This window comes from Eleginops maclovinus, chromosome 2 (assembly GCF_036324505.1).
Source record: "Eleginops maclovinus isolate JMC-PN-2008 ecotype Puerto Natales chromosome 2, JC_Emac_rtc_rv5, whole genome shotgun sequence".
Classification (NCBI taxonomy): Eukaryota; Metazoa; Chordata; class Actinopteri; order Perciformes; family Eleginopidae; genus Eleginops; species Eleginops maclovinus.
The window spans coordinates 28,288,549-28,312,817 of record NC_086350.1 but is presented as its reverse complement, the minus strand read 5'-3'; the positions used below and the strand labels follow the sequence as shown (position 1 = coordinate 28,312,817).

Here is a 24,269-nt window from a genome sequence, read left to right as displayed (position 1 = left end):
CAGGGACAAGGTGGAGTCGAACTACAAGGGCTCCAACGCCAGAAATATGTGGTCTGGACTAAAAACAATAACAGACTACAAAAGGACAACGAGTGGTGCTGAGGAAGTGTCTGCATCTCTCCCAGATGAACTGAACACATTTTATGCACGCTTTGAGAAGCCCCCGGCTGTGGAGGCACCAAAGGCCCAGGATCCCTGCTCACTGGTTTTAACCAGTGCAGATGTGTGTAGATCTCTGAAAAGGATCAACGCACACAGGGCTCCAGGACCTGATGGCATCCCTGGCCGTGCTCTCAAGGTGTGTGCAGTTCAGCTGGCAGATGTGTTCACAGACATTTTCAATAGGTCACTGCTCCAGTCTGTAGTCCCCCATGTTTTAAAGAGTCCATCATTGTCCCTGTCCCCAAAAAGACAAAACCCATCTGCCTCAATGACTACCGCCCAGTTGCACTCACCTCCATCATCATGAAGTGCTTTGAGCGGTTAGTCAAAACTTTTATCACCTCCTCCCTCCCTGACTCACTGGACCCCCTGCAGTTTGCCTACAGAGCAAACAGGTCCACGGATGATGCCATCTCCCTCACCCTCCATACTGCCCTCTCCCACCTGGACCAGAGGAACACTTATGTGAGAATGCTGTTCATTGACTACAGTTCAGCATTCAACACCATTGTGCCCTCCAAGCTCATCATTAAGCTCAGGGACCTTGGGCTCAACAGCGCCCTCTGTGACTGGATCATGAGCTTCCTGACGGGCAGATCCCAGGCAGTGCGGATGGGGAACATCACATCCTCCACCTTGACCCTCAACACCGGAGCCCCTCAGGGTTGTGTGCTCAGCCCTCTCCTCTACTCCCTGTTCACGCACGACTGCGTGGCCACACACAGCTCCAACACCATCATCAAGTTTGCTGACGACACGACCGTCATCGGCCTGATCACAGACGGCGACGAGACGGCGTACAGAGAGGAGGTCAGAGCCCTGACATCTTGGTGCCAGGACAACAACCTCCATCTAAACGTCAGCAAAACAAAGGAGCTGATTGTGGACTACAGGAAGAGGCAGAGAGAGGCACACACACCCATCACCATCGACGGGACTCCTGTGGAGAGAGTCAGCAGCTTCAGGTTCCTCGGGGTAAACATCAGTGAGGACCTGACATGGACACATCACACCAGGGTCATATCCAAGACGGCTCGACAGCGGCTCTTCTTCCTCCGCAGGCTGCGGAAGTTCAACATGGACTCCAGGATACTCTGCAACTTCTACAGGTGCACCATCGAGAGTATCCTGACTGGCTGCATCACCGCCTGGTATGGCAGTTGCACCGCCCTCAACCGTAAGACTCTACAGAGGGTGGTGAAAACTGCTCAGCACATCACCAGGACGGAGCTGCCATCCATGGAGGACCTCTACACCCAGCGGTGTAGGAAGAAGGCCGGTAGGATATTAAAGGACCCCCATCACCCCAGCAACAATCTGTTCTGTCTGCTGCCGTCTGGCAGACGGTACCGCAGCATCCGGACCAAGACCACCAGACTCAGAGACAGTTTTATACCACAGGCTATAAGACTACTGAACTCCTGAGCTGTGTGAATGTCTACTCACATCTGTTTATAGTACACACATACATATATATATATATATATATATATATATATATATTATACACATCTGCCATACATATCTGTTTATAGTACACATATCTATATATTGTACATATCTGCCATATACATCTGCTATACATAATATATGCATCTGTCCATACCTCCTCATTCAACAGTGTAAAGTATTTAAATACTTTCAATGTATTCCAAATATGTATATATTTCACATCCTCAAATCTTTATTGTTGATATTGTAAATATTCTTCTCTCTTTTTGCACTATTTTATTTATCTTATTTGCACCATGCATGTTGAGTTGTTGGAGGAGCACGCGACATAAGATTTTCATTGCCAACATGTACGCTGTATCTGCTGTGCATATGACAAATAAAACCTTGAAACCTTGAAACCTTGAAACCTTGGTACGGGCATGTTCAAATACCTTTTTTCTAAGTGCGCGTTGCTGTTTTATAATATCTGAAGCAGATGAGGTTACTGTGCATAAAACCCACTCTTTTGCCAGTTTCATCCCCGACGTCTTCTCTGCCCCCAAAGTCCCCACCGCCTTACACGTTGTGCAACCCAAACCTGATTTTCCCCTAAAAAGCCAGGGATAGTAAGTCTGCTTCACTTTTAGCTGAGCTTCTGTCCAAGCAGTTGTGCATCCCATCCCTGACCTGTCGCTGGACGTCCCACACTCCTCTACGCTCTCCTCTCCTACTGACTCTTCCTGCTGTAAGCCTGATGTCGCGGTTCCACTTGCCTGCTCCAGCTGTTGTACCGGGCTAGTTGATGCCAGGGTACCCACCGGTTGCTGTTGGTGGTCCACCTGGCCGACGGTAGCTGGCTCCTGCTCCGGCTGGCGGTGAACCTGACCCGCTGCTGACACGGTGCCAGCCTCCTGCCCGGGCTTGGCTAGCTGTCGGTTAGCTAGCTGGCTAGCTGTTGCAGCGCTAACCTCCTCCTGGTTTTGACCATCAACATGACCGCTGCAGCTGCCCTCGTCGCTGCTTGTGGAGGCTTTTCTGACTCGTTTTGAAGTGTCTATTACCTCTTCCTTCTTTTTGAAGAAAGACAGTAAATTTAACTGTCTTTTTGACATGCTTGCATTTAATTAGTTTCTTCCTCTCTGCGAAGTGCTCCTCATGTGGCGAATTTCAAAAGTGAACGCGTTTGTCCATTGGTCCAGCTTTTCAGTGCGTCAACACAGATCTCCGACTCTTTCAAATCTTAATCTTAATAAACGACATGAAATTCTTGGGATTTTTTTCTGTAAATTAATATCTGTATATTTTATTTCATTTTAACCATTTTTTTATTTTTATTTTTTGTGAGAGGTACCGGATCTGCCCAAATAGGTGCCGGAACACAGGGTGGCCAAAATGAAGAGGTGCCGGATCCTATTCCGGCAGGATCCGGCTCAAATTAACCACTGATATAGTCTCTCCAGTACAGCGTTAGCTCTGAGTGTTAGGATGCTTGCTAATGTAAACACAGACCATAATACTTCCAGAACATGTGGCGCATTGTTTCTGATACAGCTCATAGCTTGTTCTTTCTCAGTGTTTACCACTTGAAAAGTGACATTATATGTATTATATATATAACAACTTTACTCTTAAGTCCCTCCAGCAGACATCCTGCTACACACACACACACACACACACACACACACACACAGCTGGGGGGGATTCAGCTTGACGACTGTATATGGGGCACGATAGGTTGGGCCGTGTACCGTGGGCGGGACGTTGCAAGGAATTCAATGTAAAGACAGCCCACATTTCACCTCATGACCCCAGCAAATCTGGATCAGCTCGTTTGCACCCTCGTTTTTAGAGATGTGGGTAAGGAGGAGAAGAATCAGGGTTGTATTTTCTGACACATATTTATGTATGAAAGATATCGAAAAGTGCATTTTGCATAATAGGCCGAGAATTCCTCCCACTCTGCTTCACTGACCACACAAGTATTAGACATGTGTGGCTTTAAATGAATTTCTGCCCCCTACAATGGCGATTCACTGTATGCTAAAGCCACATCTATACATGGAATTGCCCCAGATTTCACATTAAACTTGACAATTTCTAAGACCAAAAGATGTGATGTCATTAGGTGTTAGGTGATGTAATCATCAGAGTGTTGTAATCCTGTAAGGCCAGAGTCTCGTCATAACAGCCAGATTTACACAGAGAAAAGAACAATCCGAGGTATGACCACAAAGGAGTGCTAAAAATAGCTGTCACCTTATCTCCACAAAGGCAGCGCAAATGGCCGCTCACACAAACTGGCGGGAAATTCTCAATTATCTTATTACATCATCAGCACACACACTCTCACACAGTGTGTGTGTGTGTGTGTGTGTGTGTGTGTGTGTGTGTGGTGCTTTCATGCAAGTGACTAAGTGAAGGGTTTGTTATTCAAGATTCAAGATTCAAGAAGCTTTATTTATCCCGAGGGAAATTGAGGTGAAATGTTTTATTTCCTGAAATAAATAAATGAAGGCATGGGTATATTTGTTTTGTTGTATTTTATTTGGGAAATAAAAATATGAAAGCAGTGTTTTATTCCTCAATGGTACGTGTCAAAATCTTTTTCTTTTTAAATTGGACATTGGGGGTTGAAGTGTGAAACATCTTCATGTATTGATAAGGGTTCAACTGTTCTGAATGTAAGAAACCATAAAAATGTTCTGAAACAAACAATCAAAACAATTGTTTATCTTATTTGAGTGTTAGAATATCTAAATTAATGAAATGTATCTTGTTTTTTCCCCTGAAAGTCCGGAATAAATACATGAATACATTTATATGTGTTGAACAGCAAATGTCTGCAAATTAATACATGTTGTTTATTTTGGCTTTGTTTTAAAAATACATTAGTAAATGTTTCTGAGACAGAAGGCTAAATAAACCAACAAATAACAATGACATTAGTCTTAGTTAAATAATCGTATGCAAAATATGGTATAAACCAACACAGGCATATACATAAACTATGTAATCAAGTTATAAAACAGTCACAATAAATAGGATATTTGTCCACACACACCTGGAAGATTGGATGGGATGAAGTGAGAGCGATCAGCCGGGTTATGGTTATTAGCTGGTGTGGGAAAGGTCTACAGGGCACTCTTAAAGTTGAGTGACTCAGTCTGTTTGTGTTTGACAGTATATTTCCTGTGTGCAGTCAGCCTCTGCACCCACCTGTGTGTGTGTGTGTGTGTGTGTGTGTGTGTGTGTGTGTGTGTGTGTGTGTGTGTGTGTGTGTGTGTGTGTGTGTGTGTGTGTGTGTGTGTGTGTGTGTGTGTGTGTGTGTGTCTTTACACTAATGACTGATGATGGTGTGATTAGGCTCTCGGCTGCCCGCTGCAGGATACTTTCACTAAGGAAAGAGGAAGTTGAACATACTGAATAGCGTTTCCATTTCCTCATGCCGGTTATTCCCAGAATGCAGTATAAATGTGTGAGGTAAGAGCATGGAGGCAGGTAAATCAGAGCAGACCCAGCAGCAGCAGACACACAGAAGACAGAGACAGAATGGACATCAAGCAGGTACGTAAGAGACAGACACACACACACACATACACACACACACACACACACGCACACACATAGATTGAAATGTTGACTTTAATTAAATGTATTATATCAAAAACACACAATTGTAGAAGTTGGTTGAAAGCAATCATTTTAGATAATAATAATTTAAAAAATGAGTTCAACTTAATATTATTGCTTTCAACCAACTTCATACAATTATGGGTACGTTTTTTGACACAATACATTTAATAAAAGTAAACGTCTCAGTTTTTTTATTGTAGGCACACAAAAGGTTGTCCTGCTCCGTCCCTTCAGCTGTGTGTGTGCTCCTCCACAGATCTTCCTCTTTGGGCTCCTCCTGGCCCCCATTTGGTCATTCAGGAGCAGGCGCTGCCTCCCTGAGCAGGATCTGAGGGAGGCAGCAAAGAAAAAGCTGAAGGAAAGATTCTTCCTGGAGGCTTCAGGGAAGCAGCTGGAGCAGCAGCTGGACTCCACATACTCCTGTCCCCTGAAGATGTTCTCGCAGCGGCCCCCCACACACCTGAATGGCAGGTCTCTGTCCCCCTGGAGATACGTGTAAGTACCACGCTGTGCACTCACATGTCGCTGTGTGGAGCCTGCAGAGAGGCTGCAGCACGAGGAGGGAATCAGTGGCTGGAAGGGTTAGACCCCTTCACTGGCCCCTGATGGAGTTTGGTTGAATCAAGCTGAGGAAATATTTCTCTGTGGGTATAAAATGAGCAGACTGCTTCATACGTGAGATCATGTTGGGAAAGTTGCAAGGGCGATGTGTTGTAAGTTGGGAGGGGAAAATATTCCCATAACAGATCCTCAAAGTTTTTATAGATAACAAAATATGTATGAATTATTATTATTTTTATTACAAATCTTAAAATATTTAAGCAAAAGAGGTATTTTGAATCAATATCTATTTTTCTTTTCGTACTCGTATTGTTATCAACCTCATATCAATAACAGGTATGCTCTTGTCATATGCTGACGAAGCCTGTAGAGTTGGGTTGATATGAGAGAAAGGTGCAGCTCTAACACTCGCTCAGCATCATGAAGCTGCAGTGAAACTGTAAGGTAATGAAAACACATTTGCACAATAGTTGCGTAAGGGATCTTCCATGTATATTGAAGCTGGTTCGTGTATGTGCAGCAGGCGGTGACGCTCTGTGCACCTCGCCCAGAGGCTCCACACAGGACAGGGGAATTCCCCTCGACATCACCACAGCTGTGTTGGCACATTTCTGCTGGGAATGATGCAAATTGCATCACTGAGTAAAACGAGCAATCTGTCAGCTTTATTACCTGCCTGTTTGTCTGTGATTGGAGAGTGTGTTTCCTGTTTACATGCAGTCCTAAGCTTTGGAAGTCAGTAATATTCCAAAGTCCTCCATTACTATTCCTCAGGGAAACTCACGATGGACACAATTCTAAGTTGTTTAGTTTCCCCAAAACAGTCAGTGTGTCACTTAACAGTATCTTTAACAAAAGGATATTTATGAATATGGACCTCAACTTAAGGAGAAAACTAGAAATGTGGACAGATTGTTGAGGTCTCCAGTGTAGAAAAGTAACAAAGTATTTCCATGTTATGCTAATTCCACTCTTCAGAGAGAAATATTGTACTTTATTTTTAACACACTACGTTCTTATAACAGCTATATATATATATCAGTTCAGGGTTAGAGTTTGCATAAAACAACTGATATGTTTACAGAATACATACAAAGATAAATATTAAACCAGTAATTTCATCTCTTTTGGCATGAGAAGTCTAACAGAGGACAGCCTGGTTGGAGCCTCTAAAAGCCCATAATGATGAAATGCATACAGTGACTGGGAAACAGGATTCACTGAAACATTCTGGATGCTGTGTTGGCTTGGTCATTATTGGGTAATTGGTTGTAAATTGATGAGGGGAAATGAATTTGAAATACACCAGAATAGAATTACTTGTTTAACAACAGTCATACCGGGAATAGGAAAAGGTAACAGGTCATTTGGGGCTCTAGTGGTCTGGGTCCAGGGGCAATTATGTCCTCTGTTCATTTGGTAACTCAGAAATGACACATTTGAGTCTGGACTCAGGCCAAGAGAAAGAGGAGTGCCCTCCAGATGACACTGCCTGAACAAACATTATGGGGTGTAGCATTTTTCTGTCACCTCTCCTCACTGTCTAACTGAGTCATCTTGTTCCTTCCCAGGTCTGAAACGATAGAGGATCACTTTCCCTCCACCTATTCCAGGGCTCAGTGTCTGTGCACTGGATGTGTGTTGATCCAGAACTCCAGTTTGGTGGAGAGCCACGACTACAACTCAGCATATATAGTACAGAGCAAGATGTTTCTGAAGAAGGAGCTCTGCAAGGACAAGAAGACGTACCGTCTGATGCCCGTCAGAAAGGATGTACCTGTGGGCTGCACCTGCACCAGAGCCAACAGCACCCCCTAGAAGGATCCCTGCAGAGCAGCTGACACTGCAGTGCACGTTGTGTTTGTTTTAAAATGCAACCAGTTCCAGAGGGTCAGCCTCGGCTGCAGGGGCTGAGGTGAGGAGAGGGAACGTCTCCAGCTGCTCTCTGACCGATCACTTCAAAAGTCAAAGGTCACACCTGCATGAACGTATAGGCTTATTTATTGTCATGTCTGACATGAGGCACCTAAAAAAAAATTTGTAGGTCTTTTTAGGCCGTTAGATTTTACCCTGACTTGTTTACAGCTATGCCTCGTGCAGCTAATGTAAAGGTGATATAATGCATAAAGTACTTCTTTTCATATTGATGGGCTTTCATCAGAGAAAATAGCTATTGTATAGTTTTCTATTTTCATAATTTAACTAATAATATTTAAAGGACTATCTATTTATTGGAGTTTTTTTCATGTGAAAGCTTATGAAGCTTTTGAATGCCTACTAAGTTATTGAATGGATGAGGTTAATCTTATATTTATTAATGTTGCATATCTTGTAGATTTTGTCCCAGTGGGACATAAGTCTGATAAAGACTGAAAGTTCAGCTTCTTTGAAGCAAAATAAAGAAACATGTTTGAAAGCAAACTAATTCTCTGCCTTCTATATTGTTATCCTTTCAACATAATTATTGAACTTTTGTAGGATCCAAGTTTATTTGTTCAGAGAGTGGGTGTGTGCAGTCTGAAACACATTTCAATTTAAAATGAAGTTATAGTTTATTTTACATTCCAAGAAAATGGAATGGAAAAGCTAGGAACAACACTTAATAAAGTTAACTTAGTATTGTTATTTCTATTGTGTTCCTGGATGTACAGTAAAGATACCAAAGAAGAAATACAATAACCCCCATCCTTTCATTATTGCTGTTTTATTTATTTACAACTGTCCCACTGTCAATACGTGGAGACTACAATAACATACTAATCATGAACATCAAACATCACCAAGAAATAATCTACCCTCCAGACTCTAAGCAGCTCCTCACAGCACGGACTGAACCCAGCAGCTGCACCCCCCGGCACTTAGGGCTGTAGGTACAGATTCATTTTTGAATTGCAATGGCAGTTATGATAGTCACTAGAACCTATTAAGTGTGACATACAGGCACGAACATCTTTTTTTCTAAAGATGCTCAGTTTTGAGTACTTTTGATATATATACATTGTTTACAATTCTCCCATAAGAAATGTGCAATGAAAACATTCAACATACATTATAGGTGTTTATATTCCTTTCTGTTCCTACTAATTTCACCAAGACTTAGCATTACATAACACCTCATTTTCTATTAAACATAACATTTAAGAAACTTGAAATAACTGTTTTTATGTCAGTAGCTAACTGTGGAGGTTTAAGGGTGATATCCATTCATTTCTGAGTGAAATATTGTAGTAATGTGTGGGTTTCAATCCCAGGAAAGAACATTCAGTATTTATTGAGATGATTAATTTAAACATACAACCAAAAAAAAGAAGTCAAGATGAAATATGAACAGCGGAAGTGATAAACTGTAAACAATGTACCTGTAGTTCTGGTTTTAGCTGTAGTTCTGGTTTTAGCTTCAGGTTCCTGTTGGCTCTTTTCCTGGCAGTGAAAAAGTCCGACAGTGTGTGCTGTGGGACTGCCAGCAGATTTTCCCTCACAGGTGTGTGTGTGTGTGGGGGGGGGGGGGGGGGGGGGGGGGGGGGAACCGCTGTTTGAAAATTACTCTAAAATTCCCGACCTCCATTGGTATTTTTTATTTGGTTTTTTTTTGTGTTAAAAATCTATCTTTACTTTCTTTTGTGTATTCATGACACTATTTGTCTGCTTTATCACTAAATACAAATAAAAACTAAAATCCCCCACTGTGTTTAGCCGAGTCATAGCATGTGATTCACATGAAGCTCATATTCATCCATTCACTGATATCTTACACGCCGCATGGAAGAACCTGCGCTCATTATGATGGTCAACTTTTAATTTAGATTCCCCCTTTTTTTACCTTAAAGTCTGTATAATGGGGGTCAGGTCAGATGATCAGAGGGAGTCCAGCTCCACCTGCTGACTGTTCAGCTAAAGCAGCCAGCTAGGGGCGGTGCTCCACGTTGTGAACATCAGACACTGGGAGTATTTGAAACACTTTGAGGATGTCAGAAGGACACAACTATAAAATGGTAAACTACTAACACATTGTTACACTTCTCATTCAAATAACAACAGTACATTGTTCTATTTATTACTTTATCAAAGCAGTTTTTACAAAGAGGTCACAAACACTTGCTGAAAATGATTTCAGATCCTTAACATCAAGACACCGCCACTCTTATGTAGCAAACTTCTTCTGGCGGACAGGTGCGGGCAGCTGCGACATGATGTCCAGCAGGGGGCGCTCCACCACCACCAGAGAGTTGTCATCCAGCAGACGCAAACACAGCAGGTGCTGTGGGAATATCAGGGGAACACAAATCAGTACAATTGATGGCAACATTAACTATAAGGTTTGTTTGCTAAATGAAATATGCATCAGTGTGTGGCTGAGACGGTCTCTGCTAGATTATCATACACAGAACCTTCACCTCTCTGATCCCATTGAACAGTTTCAATCAGAATTATTCAACCCCCATTGCAAATTATCTTTATTGGCAAAATATAAAATGTCTCAGCTTTTTGCAATAAAATAATTACACAAGTACTGTTTGAGTGGTTCACATAAACTAATATTACCAATATTAATAATTTTATCCAAATTCAACAGACAATGCTCCTTTGAATGACCACTGCACTCTTAAAAACTATTCAACCCCTCATGACAAGCATCTTCAGAACTTAGTAGACCAGCCTTTTGCTGTTCTGACCGACAGCAGCTTCTGACAGCGTTCCTCCTGATCCTCCAATTCAGTAATATTGTGTGTGCGTTTTGCAACGCCTTCTTTTAATCCCACCAGAGATCTTCTATGGGGTCAAGTCAGGCCTTGAATGTTCCATTTGTTCTTCCGAAACCAAGCCTCGGTGGACTTTGGGGTATGCTTGGGATCGTTGTCCTGTTGGAAGTCGCCCAAGTTTCATCTTCCTTACAGACGGTATGACGTTTTTTTTCCTGAATCCCTCGTGCCCTCCACACACTGCTGATTCCAGAGGCAGCAAAGCAGTCCCAGAGCATCTGAGCCCCCGCCATGCTTCACTGTAGGCAGGGTGTTCTCTTCAGCTTCATTCTTCTTCCTCCAGACATACCACTGATCCATAGACACGAAAACTTATAGTTTTGTTTAATAGCTCCACAGAACAGAATTCCAAATCTCCTGTGAATTATGTATATGATTTTGAGCATATTGGAGCCAACTTTTGTTGTGGTTCTTTTGGGTCAGTAGTGGTGCAAGTCTTGGAGTCTGGGCATGGAGCCCTTCAGTATTTCCTATGCACCTCACTGTGCTGACTGAAAGCTCAGGGCCTGCTGTCACCAGCTTTGTAGTCTCTCCTTGTTTGTGCGGGACCTTTGATTAGTTGCTCTGGATGTGCTTGAGACAGGGGGTTTGAATAACTTCGAGACTGCAGTAGTCATTACTGAATATTTAATTTGGATCATGGGGAATCCTGGTTCAATAACAATTAAAGCAGCTTTCCCGGGCTCAGCTCATCCTTACCTGGAAGTTCTTGCATATCTTAAAGGCATGGCTGTGCATGATCCTCTCTGACTCAGGAAGACTCCTCAATGTCATCTGATTGTAGAGCAGAGTCTTCGCTTCAGGGAGAGGCTGCAGGAAGAAACAATGAAAGAAACAGAGCATGAGAACCATTGAAGACCCCCCATCCCCATCCTTGCCTTAGGAGGAAAACTGATCGCTCCGGGCATAGATAACATCGTCATGACAGACCACCTGTCACTGAGGCTCACATACCAGACTCTGGTCGATGATGCAGAACATGAAGGTGTCGTGCAGGATGATGTGAGCTGCATTCTTTGAACTGAAGGTAACGTGGGTGACGGGGGTGTCCCTCTCCATCCACAGGGAGTGCAGTCCCTGTTTCTGCAGCTTTCGACTCCACTCTGTGTACTCCTTGTGCACCAGAGAGTACTCAAAGATCTACATCACACACAAAACACAGCGTTACAGGAGCTGCAGTGTCTCTGTTGCACTGCAGAGCAGAGGACGACACCTCGTCAGGGGAGGGCGGGACCAGACGTTACCTGCTGGTCAGCATGCACCACCACCAGGTTGCTGTGTGTTGGGTGGATGGCTATGGCAGTGGGACATGAGCTGTACACTGGAACTGTACAATGAAGCTGCAAACACACAGATGGGGGGGATTACTGTTGAAGCGTTGGCTACAATTTGACCAATCAATTAATAGCGTGATGGAGTTCAGACTCACCTTGAGCTTGTCTAGGTTGAAAACATGGATCTCACAGTCTGTGTTTGCAGTCGCCAGCCATTTGCCGTCCTCACTGACACACAGCAGGTGGATAGGCTGAGAGGAGCCTGGCGTCACACACACACAGATAAATATATAACATATAGAAAGCTGCAGGAGGCAGGTGTGGTGTCTGGTGTTAGGTCAGAGTCATTAGGTATAAAGCCATGCTTTTTTACAAAGTTGTTTTTGTTGTCTTCCACATCTGTAAAGCGATTAAGCATATCCTAATGCAATCAGCACACATCCTTGAGAGGCAACAGGAAAAACAAATCTGGCTATCAGTTCCTTTAGTTTGATCCAAACGGTTTTATCGCCTGTGTTTAACTGAGAATAGCTTAAACAAATGGATTACATTTGTTTTTACATACTTACTCTTTGCAAGTCGCTCTGGATACAGATGTCAGCTTTGAAATGTAATATTATGGTTATGGCGGTGTACATCCTGTAAATTGTGTGATGTAATGTAAAAAATGGAATGTTTCATTATGGTCAGGTCTCTCTTTTAGATACTAATGTATTTTAATTGCTTTTAGTCCTTTTTAAAAGACCAGGCTGTGCTGCACTTTAAGCTTGTGTGGCTGAAATTAGTACAAAAACAATTAACACTGGAAAAGTGTACCTTTATAAAGATATAAAACTGCCAAACCTTTGTGCTTGTTTCTGCAGGTGAAAGTATTATTTATAACTTGTCACCTGTTCTCTAACACAGGAGTGAACCCTTCATGGATCACCACCTCTCCAGTCCAGATTCCACTGGGTTGTTGTCATAAATCACTCACCAATTTTAAGGTTAAGTGCTTGCAGGTAAAAAAATGTGCTTTGACGTGCTTCCTCTAATAATAATAAAAAAGAATTCCCCCACTGGGCCACTGACGTGTGAATACTGAGTCTCTCCTGCAGAAATGACAACTTCGTACAGGGAACCATTGCATAAGAACATTACTGTTCATAAAACTGAAAAGTAGCACATTTCAAAGTGAGTTTGCACTTGTTTTTATCAAGTAACCATGGATTTCACAAAGATCATCATGTTGCCTCCAATGCTACAACATCACAGCTGGACTAAGACTCACCTGACTTGGGTCTGAGGGTCTGGAGGTATTTGCACTCTGACTGGTTAAGGGCGACTACTACGACTGAAGAACGGCTGCAGGAAGCAAAGAGTTTGGTGGAGTCAGAGGAGAAGCAGAGCTGTTGCGCTGCGCGAAGGTCCTTAGGGAGTTTAGACACCTGGAGGGAGGAAGAGGAAGAGGAGCTTCATCATGGTTCTTCATTACCTACAGTATATGGACAGTCTGTTATCGTGTGGAGGTAATGATCTGAAACTCATAACCAATATTTATCTGAGCGTAAGATAGCTCAAGCCATCAACAGTTTCCCCTGTTGAGGGTGCTTTACTACACAGCCCCGGAAAAAATGAAGAGACCACCGCAGCATTATCAGTTTCTCTGGATTTATTATTTATAGGTATGTCTTTGAGTTAAATTATTTTATTGTATTCTATAAACTACTCAGAACATTTTTCTGTGTTGAATTCAACAGACACTGGAATGGCTGCAATACATGTAGAGATAAAGATTTAAGAAAAATGTGGAGTGGTCTCTTCATTTTTTTCCAAGCTGTATATCTCAGGCTACTATGTTCATGTGTGAGCTATGAGTCAAACAAGAGCATATGGAAGATGAAGATGAGCTCACCTTGGTCACACTGATGTTGTTGTTCTGTAATCTGTAGAGACGGAAGCTGGTGACAGTGGAGTACGCCAGCCAGCCTCCACATGGAGACAGAGCGCTGCAGCTGATGTGATCCTCGCCCTGCGGACACAGCACAGTCCTATCATCTCAACCATTATATACAGTGGGGCAAAAAAGTATTTAGTCAGCCACCAATTGTGCAAGTTCTCCCATTTAAAAAGATGAGAGAGGCCTGTAATTTTTATCATTGGTACACTTCAACTATGAGAGACAGAATGAGAAAAAAAAATCCTGAAAATCACATTGAAGGATTTTTAATGAATTAATTGGTAAATTCCTCGGTAAAATAAGTATTTGGTCACCTACAAACAAGCAAGATTTCTGGCTCTCACAGATCTGTAACTTCTTCTTTAAGAGGCTCCTCTGTCCTCCACTCGTTGCCTGTATTAATGGCACCTTTTTGAACTCGTTATCAGTATAAAAGACACCTGTCCACAACCTCAAACAGTCATACTCCAAACTCCACTATGTCCAAGACCAAAGAGCTGTCAAAGGAGACCAGAGACAAAATTGTAGACCTGCACCAGGCTGGGAAAACTGAATCTGCAATAGGTAAGCAGCTTGGTGTGAAGAAATCACCTGTGGGAGCAATTATTAGAAAATGGAAGACATACAAGACCATTGCTAATCTCCCTCCATCTGGGGCTCCACGCAAGATCTCACCCCGTGGGGTCAAAATGATCACAAGAACGGTGAGCAAAAATCCCAGAACCACACGGGGGGACCTAGTGAATGACCTGTAGAGAGCTGGGACCAAAGTAACAGAGGCTACCATCAGTAACACACTACGCCGCCAGGGACTTAAATCCTGCAGCTCCAGATGTGTCCCCCTGCTTAAGCCAGTACATGTCCAGGCCCGTCTGAAGTTTGCTAGAGGGCATTTGGATGATCCAGAAGAGGATTGGGAGAATGTCATATGGTCAGATGAAACCAAAATAGAACTTTTTGGTAAAAACTCAACTCGTCGTGTTTGGAGGAGAAAGAATGCAGAGTTGCATCCAAAGAACACCATACCTACTGTGAAGCATGGGGGTGGAAACATCATGCTTTGGGGCTGTTTTTCTGCAAAGGGACCAGGACGACTGATCCGTGTAAAGGAAAGAATGAATGGGGCCATGTATCGTGAGATTTTGAGTGAAAACCTCCTTCCATCAGCAAGGGCACTGAAGATGAAGCGTGGCTGGGTCTTTCAGCATGACAATGATCCCAAACACACCGCCAGGGCAACGAAGGAGTGGCTTCGTAAGAAGCATTTCAAGGTCCTGGAGTGGCCTAGCCAGTCTCCAGATCTCAACCCCATAGAAAATCTTTGGAGGGAGTTGAAAGTCCGTGTTGCCCAGCGACAGCCCCAAAACATCACTGCTTTAGAGGAGATCTGCATGGAGGAATGGGCCAAAATACCAGCAACAGTGTGTGAAGACCTTGTGAAGACTTACAGAAAACGTTTGACCTCTGTCATTGCCAACAAAGGGTATATAACAAAGTATTGAGATGAACTTTTGTTATTGACCAAATACTTATTTTCCACAATAATTTGAAAATAAATTCTTTAAAAATCAGACAATGTGATTTTCTGGATTTTTTTTCTCATTCTGTCTCTCATAGTTGAAGTGTACCTATGATAAAAATTACAGGCCTCTCTCATCTTTTTAAATGGGAGAACTTGCACAGTTGGTGGCTGACTAAATACTTTTTTGCCCCACTGTATGTAGGAAAACTCACAGTCCTTGTATGGAAACACAAAATTGGCTAATTAGGAAACAATAAATAAAGTAAAAATTACCACCTCAAGGTTAGATGCCAGGAAACTACATCCATATCTCTCCAAATGTCATCTGTTTATTACTCCATCCCATTGGATTTTTTTGGAATTGTCAAAAATATTTTACTTTGTGGCCAACATTTTTTTTTTAGGTCAGAGTGAGCTTTTACACATTTTATGAAAATGACTGTTGGACCTGCCTTACAGAGGGTTAGAGCAGGGTAAAGCTTCCACTGAGCCATACAGATGATAGGTCAGGTGTAAATTAAAGATACACACAGATACACAACGCAAGTACACACCTTCCTCTTCAGCTGGATCAGCTTCTCTGGTTTCCTCTTCACAGACAGACTGTCCCCAGGACTTCCTGTTGCCATAAACAATCCGTACAGTTTTGCTGCTGTGCGCTCATCCCTAACTACTTCTACTGCAATTATAATGTGTAACTGTGGTTGTGTGCGAGTGTGTGTATGTGAGTTTCCCTTACCATGTCCATTACTCTCCCCTAGTCTCCACAGCTCCAAATGATCAGGGAACTGGAAGAGCAGCAGTCCTGCTTTCTTTGCACAGCAAACCAGGCTTCTCTACAGAGAACATAGAGAGGTTAGCAAGTTGTCATGGACACATTGGCCTTCAAGATGCCCTCTATAGAATGCATTCCAAAAATACTCACACACTTTCTTTTTCACTTTTATGCTAAGATCTTTTTCATTCATTTCCCCCTCATCAGCTGATACACTTCAGCTGTGAGTCCTTACAAAAGCCTGGTGTGTGCCCAATGAAAGGGTAGAAACATCTCAAATATTATAATGGGAGGCACCTGTGCTACATTCCAAATATCAGAGCAAACAGTCTGAATATTAATGCCACTGATACAATTTAATACATTTGCAAAAAATTTTTTTTTAATTTGTTACCATGTAATTAACATGTATTGGATGTATAATCAACTAGCAACATTTAGAAAAAGCTAAAGCATATAGCTGCAACATAACAAGGTGATGAACCGTGCTTACATGTGGGAAAGCTATTTTGCGCATGGCTGACTCCTGGGTGTTCTTCTCCACCTTGTCCAGCAGGGGGCGCACAACCAGCTGGGTGTCCATACCTGACAAAACATCACCATATTGTTTCATATTAGAGGTTCATATTTAAGTAATACCAAAAGCTCAAAACTGGCACCAATGTGATGAGTCTCTGTTGGTTCATGATGGGATGGCATTATGCAATCCTTAGGAGAGGTCCAGCAGCTCTCGATGATGCCTTTTTATTAAAATAGTATTGGACATAACTTTTAATATCATAAACTCTGTTTTGGACAACCCTGCCAAGTTGGGTCACGTAAAAAAAAAAACACTGACCTCCAGAAACCACAGCTATGTCGGTGTGGGCGAGCCCCCTCACATCATGGGAGTGGTTTTTAAAGGTCCTTGTTCTGACCCATTCCTTATCCTGCTGGCCAACAATAGAGGGGAGGAACTGGAACTGGACCACCGTGCCCTCTGATGTCCCGGCTACCGCGCTGCTCTCGTCCTGTGAATTATGTGGACAGTTTGACGTCACCGGATCTGTGGGCTGTGCGCTGCCTCAGATCAGGGGTTGAGCACTGTTCTAATTCTTGGTTGCACACTTACCTGGGAAGTAGACAGAGCCATAACGTCCCACTTGGTGACTAGATGGGTTCTGACCAAAGTCCCTGTGAGTCCATCCCAGACCTGGACCTTTCCTGCTGAGTCACCACTGAAGATAGTGTGATCGGACAGGAAAGCGATGCTCCAAACCACCACCTCTCTGCCCTTTGATGCTCCGACTCCTCTTTCAACCAGCAGCCTGTGTGTGGCACGGCCTGACGTGAGCAAATAAAAACAGTTAAACATGAATCTCATACGGTGCTTGTAACTTCAGGATGGAACGTATCTACTTACCCGACTCAGCATCAAAGATTTTTATCATGTCCATCATGCCAGCAGCTATCAGTGTACCAGAGGGATGCCAGCAGAGAGAAACAATACGGCCTGGAGGATCACAAAATATCAACAAGTTAAACATTTATTAGAATGATTGCCTAATTTGTCATTTGATCATAACTTGTCAAATCAAGCAGCTCAAACAATGTGTTATTTTTCAAGCTGTCCCAATACGTGTCGACTGTAAGCTACATTTTTTTCTATGGATTTCTTTAATAATTTAGTCTGATGATGTTTTGCTCATGGGCTTTTGTCTCACTTGATGTGGCTTGGATGTGTGCCTGTCTGTGTGAAACACCACACTGAGCTGTGTATGAAAGCTTTCAGAGTAAAACATCTGGATTGAGAAATAGTTCAATATTGCACATTACATTTTTTTTAAGAAAAATGCAAAACAGCCAACACTTATTATTTCAAAAACTGAAAATGTAACCACCGGCCTGTTGTTGCTAAGTAAGCTATGCTACAGGGTAAATGTGTGACAATATTGCTGGATAGTGTCAGCTAATGTAAGCATATCTATATATTTATACAACTGCCGGTTGAAAAGCAGAAACACCTCTGGGTCAGCTTGTATCTTACCCTTTTGCCTATCGAGGTTTCTTTGAAACTGAATCCTCTCTTCCAGTATTTCAAACATTTTCACAGTCCCGTCCTCACAACCAACCTGGAATAGAAAACATTAAGACGACTCATTATCATATTCAAGCAAGGTCACCATGCCTGGCGGAAGGACATTAGCATCAGGAGTAGAGAGGATGTAATATCCACAAGGTGCTGACTGACCGCGAGCAGCGTTCCCTGGCTGTTGCCACTAATGCTCCAGATTGGTCCTCCATAGGCCTCCACTGTGTACCTGGGTCTCAGGTTCTCCAGGTCATACTCCGTGATCTCTCCATTCAACCCTGCACTGAACAGGCGCTGGCCCAGCCAACACAGAGCCTCTGCAGCCCGGCCGTCCTGTCCCGGGATGACCTGAGGATCAACATCCAAACATGTATGAAGTGCATGGAAAGAAAAGTGGAACTGAAGATGAAGCCCTAAGGATTCAGAGCATTCTTTAACACCCCACCAGCTGCTTCATTTCATTCAGGATTTAATGTTAATGCTGTTCATTTGTTAAGGTGCAGAAGTAATCCGAAGACTTTCCAGACCTGAGATGTGTTTGAATTTATTTCTCTGTGCAGCACTTGGGTCTGGAGGTTTTAAAATGCTTTACAAATACAGCTGTATGGTAGGGCAGGTTACCTTCTCTTGGAAGTAGTTGTCTGCGAAGTTGAAGATCTCCAGAGCTCCATCAGCCCGGGCCACAGCCAGCCTCTCCGTGCGGGGGTTGAACGCCATGGCTCGGATAGCAGTGGGCATGTAGTCGAAGAAGCGAACACGGTGCACTTTGAATTCACCCATTTTACTTTGAGGAAACCCCAAGAGGAAGACTGTTAGAGCTGGGCACGCCACAGCAAAACACAAGCGTAGAGCTATCTGTTACAACACACACACACACACACACACACACAAACACACAAACACACACACCTCCCAGGACAACACAGTGTCCATATATATTAATGCGGTTCAGTTTAACAGGCATAATACATAAACATCATACTAATGTATTTATTACCTGCTGTTTATCCTCACAGTGTCTACACTTCCTTAGCTGTGAACTCCACGCTGGAAAACATCAGCAGCCACGTTGAGACCCTTTGAACCGGAAATGAATCTCGCAAACAGGATGAACAAACCGGAAAAACGTCATCACACTGACAGCAGGAAACAGCCAGGTGGCGGGAAATACTAACAGACTTATGAAGCGCAGACTTTACTCACACGTCTCTGTATAAACACAGCGTTCAGAAAGCTATTGTTGGTTACTGCTGTGTTGGGTACGTTTAATGCGTCGGTAACTGATCGGTCTGTTTGATCCTGTTCATGTTACAGCATCCGCTCTCTAACAGCACGATGGTTCAGATAGTCATAAGGTAAGATACACTGCATGTGTTCAGCCTAAAGGAGGTATATACCGCCTGCAGGAGTCCCTGCATCATCTGCAGAGGTGGGACAAGTACTCAGATCTTGTACTTGAGTAAAGTAGAAGTACCAGAGTGTAGGAATACTCTGTCACTGTAAAAGTCCTGCATTCAAAATGTTCCTCCAGTAAAAGTAGAAAGTACTCTCATCTAAATGTACTTAAAGTAGCGACAGTAAAAGTAGTCATTGTTTGATTGGTCCATTTCAGAATAATATCTCTGATATGTTTTATAATGATTGATCATTAAAGTGTTCTCAGAGCTGGTAAAGGTGCAGCTAGTTTGAATGGCTTTGTATACTGCAGGGTAGCTGCTGAATTTACTCCAGGTGAACTAAAGTCTGATTTAAGGGCTGATTATATTTACCATCAGTAATCCAGATCTGTAAAGAAACTAAAGGGATTAAATACATGCAGTGCAGTAAAAGTACACTATTTACCACTGAATTGTAGTGGAGTACTACTCTTAAGTAGCAACAAATTTAAATACTCAAGTAAATTACAGTACTTGAGTAAATATACTTAGTTACTTTACTACTCTGATCGTCTGTAATAGTAGAGTAACTGAGATATAGCACATAAACACAGGTACAAAACACTTCTTAAGGAACACGTTTATGGAGATTGAACCAGAGTGATGTAACTCTAGTACTCAGCTTAGTTACTTTAGCATATTTCTACTTCTACTTCCTTACATCTCAGAGGGAAGCGTTTGAGTGTTTTTTAGATTAGTGTTTATTGGACGCTTCTTGTCCAGGGAAAACTGTGTACCTGTGTTTATCCCTGTGTGTGTATAAACTGAAGGGGAAGTGTTTTTGTAGTCGTTTTAGCTGAAAAACATTTAGAATCCTCTTAGTCCCAGTGGAAAATGCATCTTCACAAGTTTGCTTTAGATGGTGCTTCTCACAAAACCGCAACAGAGCTACACACACATATGAGTATCATGCATTGCTGTACATTTTCCAGTTTAAAAATTAGTTGATACAGAACCTTAAAAACTCCTACAGCAGGAAAACTCAACACGCACATGAATGCTGCACAATCACTACTTTTACTTTTCATACTTTAAGTGAATGTGGATGATAATACTGACATACTTTTACGCATGTAGGACTGTGACATGTGGTGGAGGAGATGTTAAGTTGATGTGAGGATGTGTTGGTGCTCCTGCAGGTCCAGTGTGGATGGCAGCAGTCCTGCCGAGTGGCTGCTGGTGGAGCTGCAGGGAGAGATGTTTTCCAGACACAACTCTGGTCTGGCTGGACATGTGATGGGAGACCTGCTCTACACCAAAGAGGTGAACCGCACACTGCTGCGTTTCAAAGGCAAACGGAGTTTTAGAATTAGGAAAAAGAAATTAGGCTCATGATAATACGTGATATTTGTATCATGTTTATTTATAACTCTTTCTCCAGTGCTCAGAGACACTCTAATAGATAAGATAAGAATTACTTTACTTATCCCAGACTGGGAAATGTTTGTGTTGCTGCTGCAGCAGCAGCAGCAGCACAATACAATACAAGTCATTGCACATAGTAGAAAATAAAATAGAAATAAGAAATAAAAAATCCTCAAGTATGAACATAGAGAAGAAATATAAATAAACCAGTATTATATATGTACTGTTGGACTATGAACATAAATAATCAGTAAACTGTCAGACAAAAGAAAGCTCATAAAGAAAGATTAGAAAGACATACAGTACATAATGCACATGCTGTATGCAAAGATTAATAAATCGTTCTGTTAAATGAATACCAACTATTTTGATAATCTAAGTAAATGGGTTGTGCCTTCTGCATGTGTCTCTCTCGACATCGTTTCACTCTCAACCTGCCTCGAGAAAATGTCAGCTCTGGAAACATGGAAGAGACCATCATCAGTTTCTCTGGTTTTACTATTTATATGTCTTGGATTAAAATGAATGTTTAATTGTATTCTATAAACAACTGACAACATTTCTCTGTGTTGGAATTCAACAGACACTGGAATGGCTGCCATACATGTAGAGATAAAGATTTAAGAACATTTGGAGTGGTCTTTTCATTTTTTTCAGAGCTGTATATTACTTCATAACATAGATTTGAACTAAAACAAAAAAAGGAAAGGGCAACTGAATGTTCCTCACCCTGCTGTCCACTCACATAAACCGATATGAATTCCATTAAGTGGCATTGTTAAAAACGATTTGAATAAATCATCTAAATAAAGAATATCTAATTCTGTGCATATTATCATTCAAACATGTGGAATTCAAAAGAAATAAACTTAAAAACCACCACTCACCCCAGTATCACCGGAATTGTTAAGATGAATCTATTTGTACATTTTAAGAGTGTGGCGTAATGGTCATTGTTCCTCTTTTGGTTAAATAGTGTTGAAACTTTAAAATATAGAAGCATTTTGGAAGTTTACGGCCTAAAAGTAACGTACACTTCCCAGTCAGGATTGGTTGTTTCCGTTCACAGCCAAATGTTGTCTAATTTAATTAATTAATTATATATGTGGGTGCAAGGTACGGTGCTCCAGTGTTTCCTCATCTAAAGCAGATAATAAAGGAAGCATTGAAGCTCCTTTCCATCATACAGAGACTTTGAACATGTCTTATCATGGCCGCCTGATCATTTCTGGGCTTTAGAAACGTTCCTGAGCAAAAAAAGACTATTTGACAGCAAGGTCAAACTGTGCCATGTTGGGTCTTTACATTTTAAGGGAGGTCTTTTGAATTTGATGTTTGAAAATGTGTGAGAACCCTGTTGGAAGAGCTAAGTTTTAAGCTTTACTCCAATAAATAACCACATGCTTTAATAATTTTGTTTTATTCATTGTCATTTTTTATTTAATTTCTTAGGCCCAATCTCAAAATATATAATCAGATTTTAGTGTTCATGTTTCAGGCATATATGGCAAACCCTTATCTCTGTTCAGTTGTGAAGTGTTGATGCATTTGTGTTTTCTGTGATGTTCAACTGAATTTATTTCCTCATATTTGGGGTTTGATTGAACAAAACAAGCAACTTCAAATCATCATTTGGAGCTCTGCAATTGTTTAATGTTACATCTAGAAGTTGGAATAATATGGGGTCAGATCAGTCTCATAATACACAAATGCACACAGAAGGATTCACACTGTATTTCATGATCCGCAAAAGCATTCACACTTGTATTTTCAATGCACACACAAATGTGGCAAGTCTGCTATATAATGCTAATAGACTACCTAGGACCTTAACCGGTTAATCCTATTTAACGTCAGCTCTAAATGTTCAGTTCCACTCCATCATTAAACACAATGGAATATATTTTAGAATAATAATTTGAGCAGGAAACTTTGGATTCATTCTTGCTAAGCTGTCCCTAAAAAGGAAAACAAGAGAATGAAAGAAGTTAAAGCCATTTATGGCTAATGTTAGCTAGGTAATAATCCTAGGTAGTCTATTAGCATTATATAGCTAACTTGCCAGCAAACGCTAGTATTACATGCCACCCATAATACTTCCATGCTAACAGTAACGCATCACTAACGTCACAAGAATTCATACCTAAAGCATATTGAATCATTCACGCAGAGACACTTATCACTTACATTTGTATTAGACGCCATGTTGAAGTTGACCTGTCAGCTCCGCACAGCGCAAAATGCGTAAAGGAAGCGCTACGTCACGAACGCAAGAAATCCTACCCCTCGTGGGGACGCACTCATGTGATTGGCTTAGAATGGAGGAGACATCTGATTGGCTATAGATGGAAAACATTACAAGTATGAATCGGGTGACCGCCAGGGGAGTCTCAAAACACCCACAGAGGAATGCACAGAGAGCGGTTTGTGTATGCAGGTTCAGCGGTTTGAACAAACAAAACAAATGTCTGGATCAAAAATACACATGTAAAACTTTTTTCTGTATTTGGATTTTATTAACATGTATGTGAAACGGAACACATTTGTGTGTGCATTGAAAAACATTTGTGTGAATGCTTCTGTGTGCATTTGTGTATTATGAGAGTGATCTGACCCCATAAAATAAGTCCTGGCTCTTAATGTTGCTGTCTTCCGTCCTCCCTCCACCAGGGGCTGCCACTGCTCATTGTAGGACATCATATTCTTTATGGGAAGCAGGTGAAATTGGAAAAACCCTTTGCTGTCCTGACCAAGCATTCCAGCCGTTTGCAGGACAGCCCGTTAGGCCGTGACAGCGACAATGAGAACGATGGGGTACCCATGGAAACCAACCAGCCAGGAGCCACCTCCACCTCTTACAGCGTGACAGCTCTCATCAAACGGAAGCTGATCTTCAAGACGCGGCCCAAACCCATCATCACCAATGTCCCCAAGAAGCTCTAGTGGGACTGCAGCGTCTCCTCGTGGGGTCGGAGGTCACACTGATCCGTCTGACCTTCAGAGGTCACTCCCCTCTGATATCAGGCAGTGGATTAGATGTGTGTTGAACAACTGATAAATCCATAACCCTCATTGATCAATGCTGGAAACCTTTAAACAACGACTGGTTCCAACGAGAGACTTTAATGACGCCTCCTTCCAGTAGGAATAAAAATTGTATTATAAATGTTTTATTATATTTCTGAGATTTGTATAAAACCGAGTATTAAACCAATACTGACTCTTTATGATAATCTCAGTCCTGCCCTATAAAATGTACACTTATAAATGTTAAAAGATTTTTTAACGTTAAACAACATATTTTTCAGATAAAGACCAAAGCAGCCAGACAATTTCA

General features: G+C 42.0%; 3 protein-coding genes across 3 annotated transcripts; 2 read left to right on the top strand and 1 right to left on the bottom strand.

The window, feature by feature from the left end:
* Positions 1-5,125: 5,125 nt before the first annotated feature.
* On the top strand, positions 5,126-8,154 carry il17c (interleukin 17c). The gene is made up of 3 exons (XM_063873799.1): positions 5,126-5,160; positions 5,486-5,724; positions 7,362-8,154. The coding sequence occupies exons 1-3, from the start codon at positions 5,146-5,148 to the stop codon at positions 7,606-7,608; spliced, it is 501 nt and encodes a 166-aa protein (XP_063729869.1). The 5' UTR covers positions 5,126-5,145; the 3' UTR covers positions 7,609-8,154.
* A 1,669-nt stretch (positions 8,155-9,823) lies between these two features.
* utp4 (UTP4 small subunit processome component) lies at positions 9,824-19,642 on the bottom strand. The gene is made up of 17 exons (XM_063909198.1): positions 19,129-19,642; positions 18,753-18,915; positions 18,291-18,479; positions 18,087-18,171; positions 17,463-17,552; positions 17,172-17,383; positions 16,899-17,070; positions 16,554-16,645; positions 16,025-16,121; positions 15,840-15,904; positions 13,719-13,835; positions 13,095-13,251; positions 11,980-12,086; positions 11,795-11,890; positions 11,505-11,690; positions 11,250-11,360; positions 9,824-10,048 (listed from the first exon to the last, which is right to left on the bottom strand). The coding sequence occupies exons 2-17, from the start codon at positions 18,909-18,911 to the stop codon at positions 9,932-9,934; spliced, it is 2,052 nt and encodes a 683-aa protein (XP_063765268.1). The 5' UTR covers positions 18,912-18,915; positions 19,129-19,642; the 3' UTR covers positions 9,824-9,931.
* Positions 19,239-24,159, top strand: chtf8 (CTF8, chromosome transmission fidelity factor 8 homolog (S. cerevisiae)). The gene is made up of 3 exons (XM_063909209.1): positions 19,239-19,486; positions 20,707-20,830; positions 23,603-24,159. The coding sequence occupies exons 1-3, from the start codon at positions 19,437-19,439 to the stop codon at positions 23,873-23,875; spliced, it is 447 nt and encodes a 148-aa protein (XP_063765279.1). The 5' UTR covers positions 19,239-19,436; the 3' UTR covers positions 23,876-24,159.
* Positions 24,160-24,269: the final 110 nt, after the last annotated feature.

Coding starts and splice junctions, on each gene's coding strand:
- il17c (XM_063873799.1), top strand. Junction 5,725..7,361: donor CTGTCCCCCTGGAGATACGT/GTAAGTACCACG, acceptor GTTCCTTCCCAG/GTCTGAAACGATAGAGGATC.
- utp4 (XM_063909198.1), bottom strand. CDS start 18,911: ATGGGTGAATTCAAAGTGCACCGTGTTCGCTTCTTCGACTACATGCCC. Junction 15,905..16,024: donor AGGGGAGAGTAATGGACATG/GTAAGGGAAACT, acceptor TTATGGCAACAG/GAAGTCCTGGGGACAGTCTG. Junction 12,087..13,094: donor GACCCTCAGACCCAAGTCAG/GTGAGTCTTAGT, acceptor GTGTGACGCCAG/GCTCCTCTCAGCCTATCCAC.
- chtf8 (XM_063909209.1), top strand. CDS start 19,437: ATGTTACAGCATCCGCTCTCTAACAGCACGATGGTTCAGATAGTCATA. Junction 19,487..20,706: donor ATGGTTCAGATAGTCATAAG/GTAAGATACACT, acceptor GTGCTCCTGCAG/GTCCAGTGTGGATGGCAGCA. Junction 20,831..23,602: donor ACCTGCTCTACACCAAAGAG/GTGAACCGCACA, acceptor TCCCTCCACCAG/GGGCTGCCACTGCTCATTGT.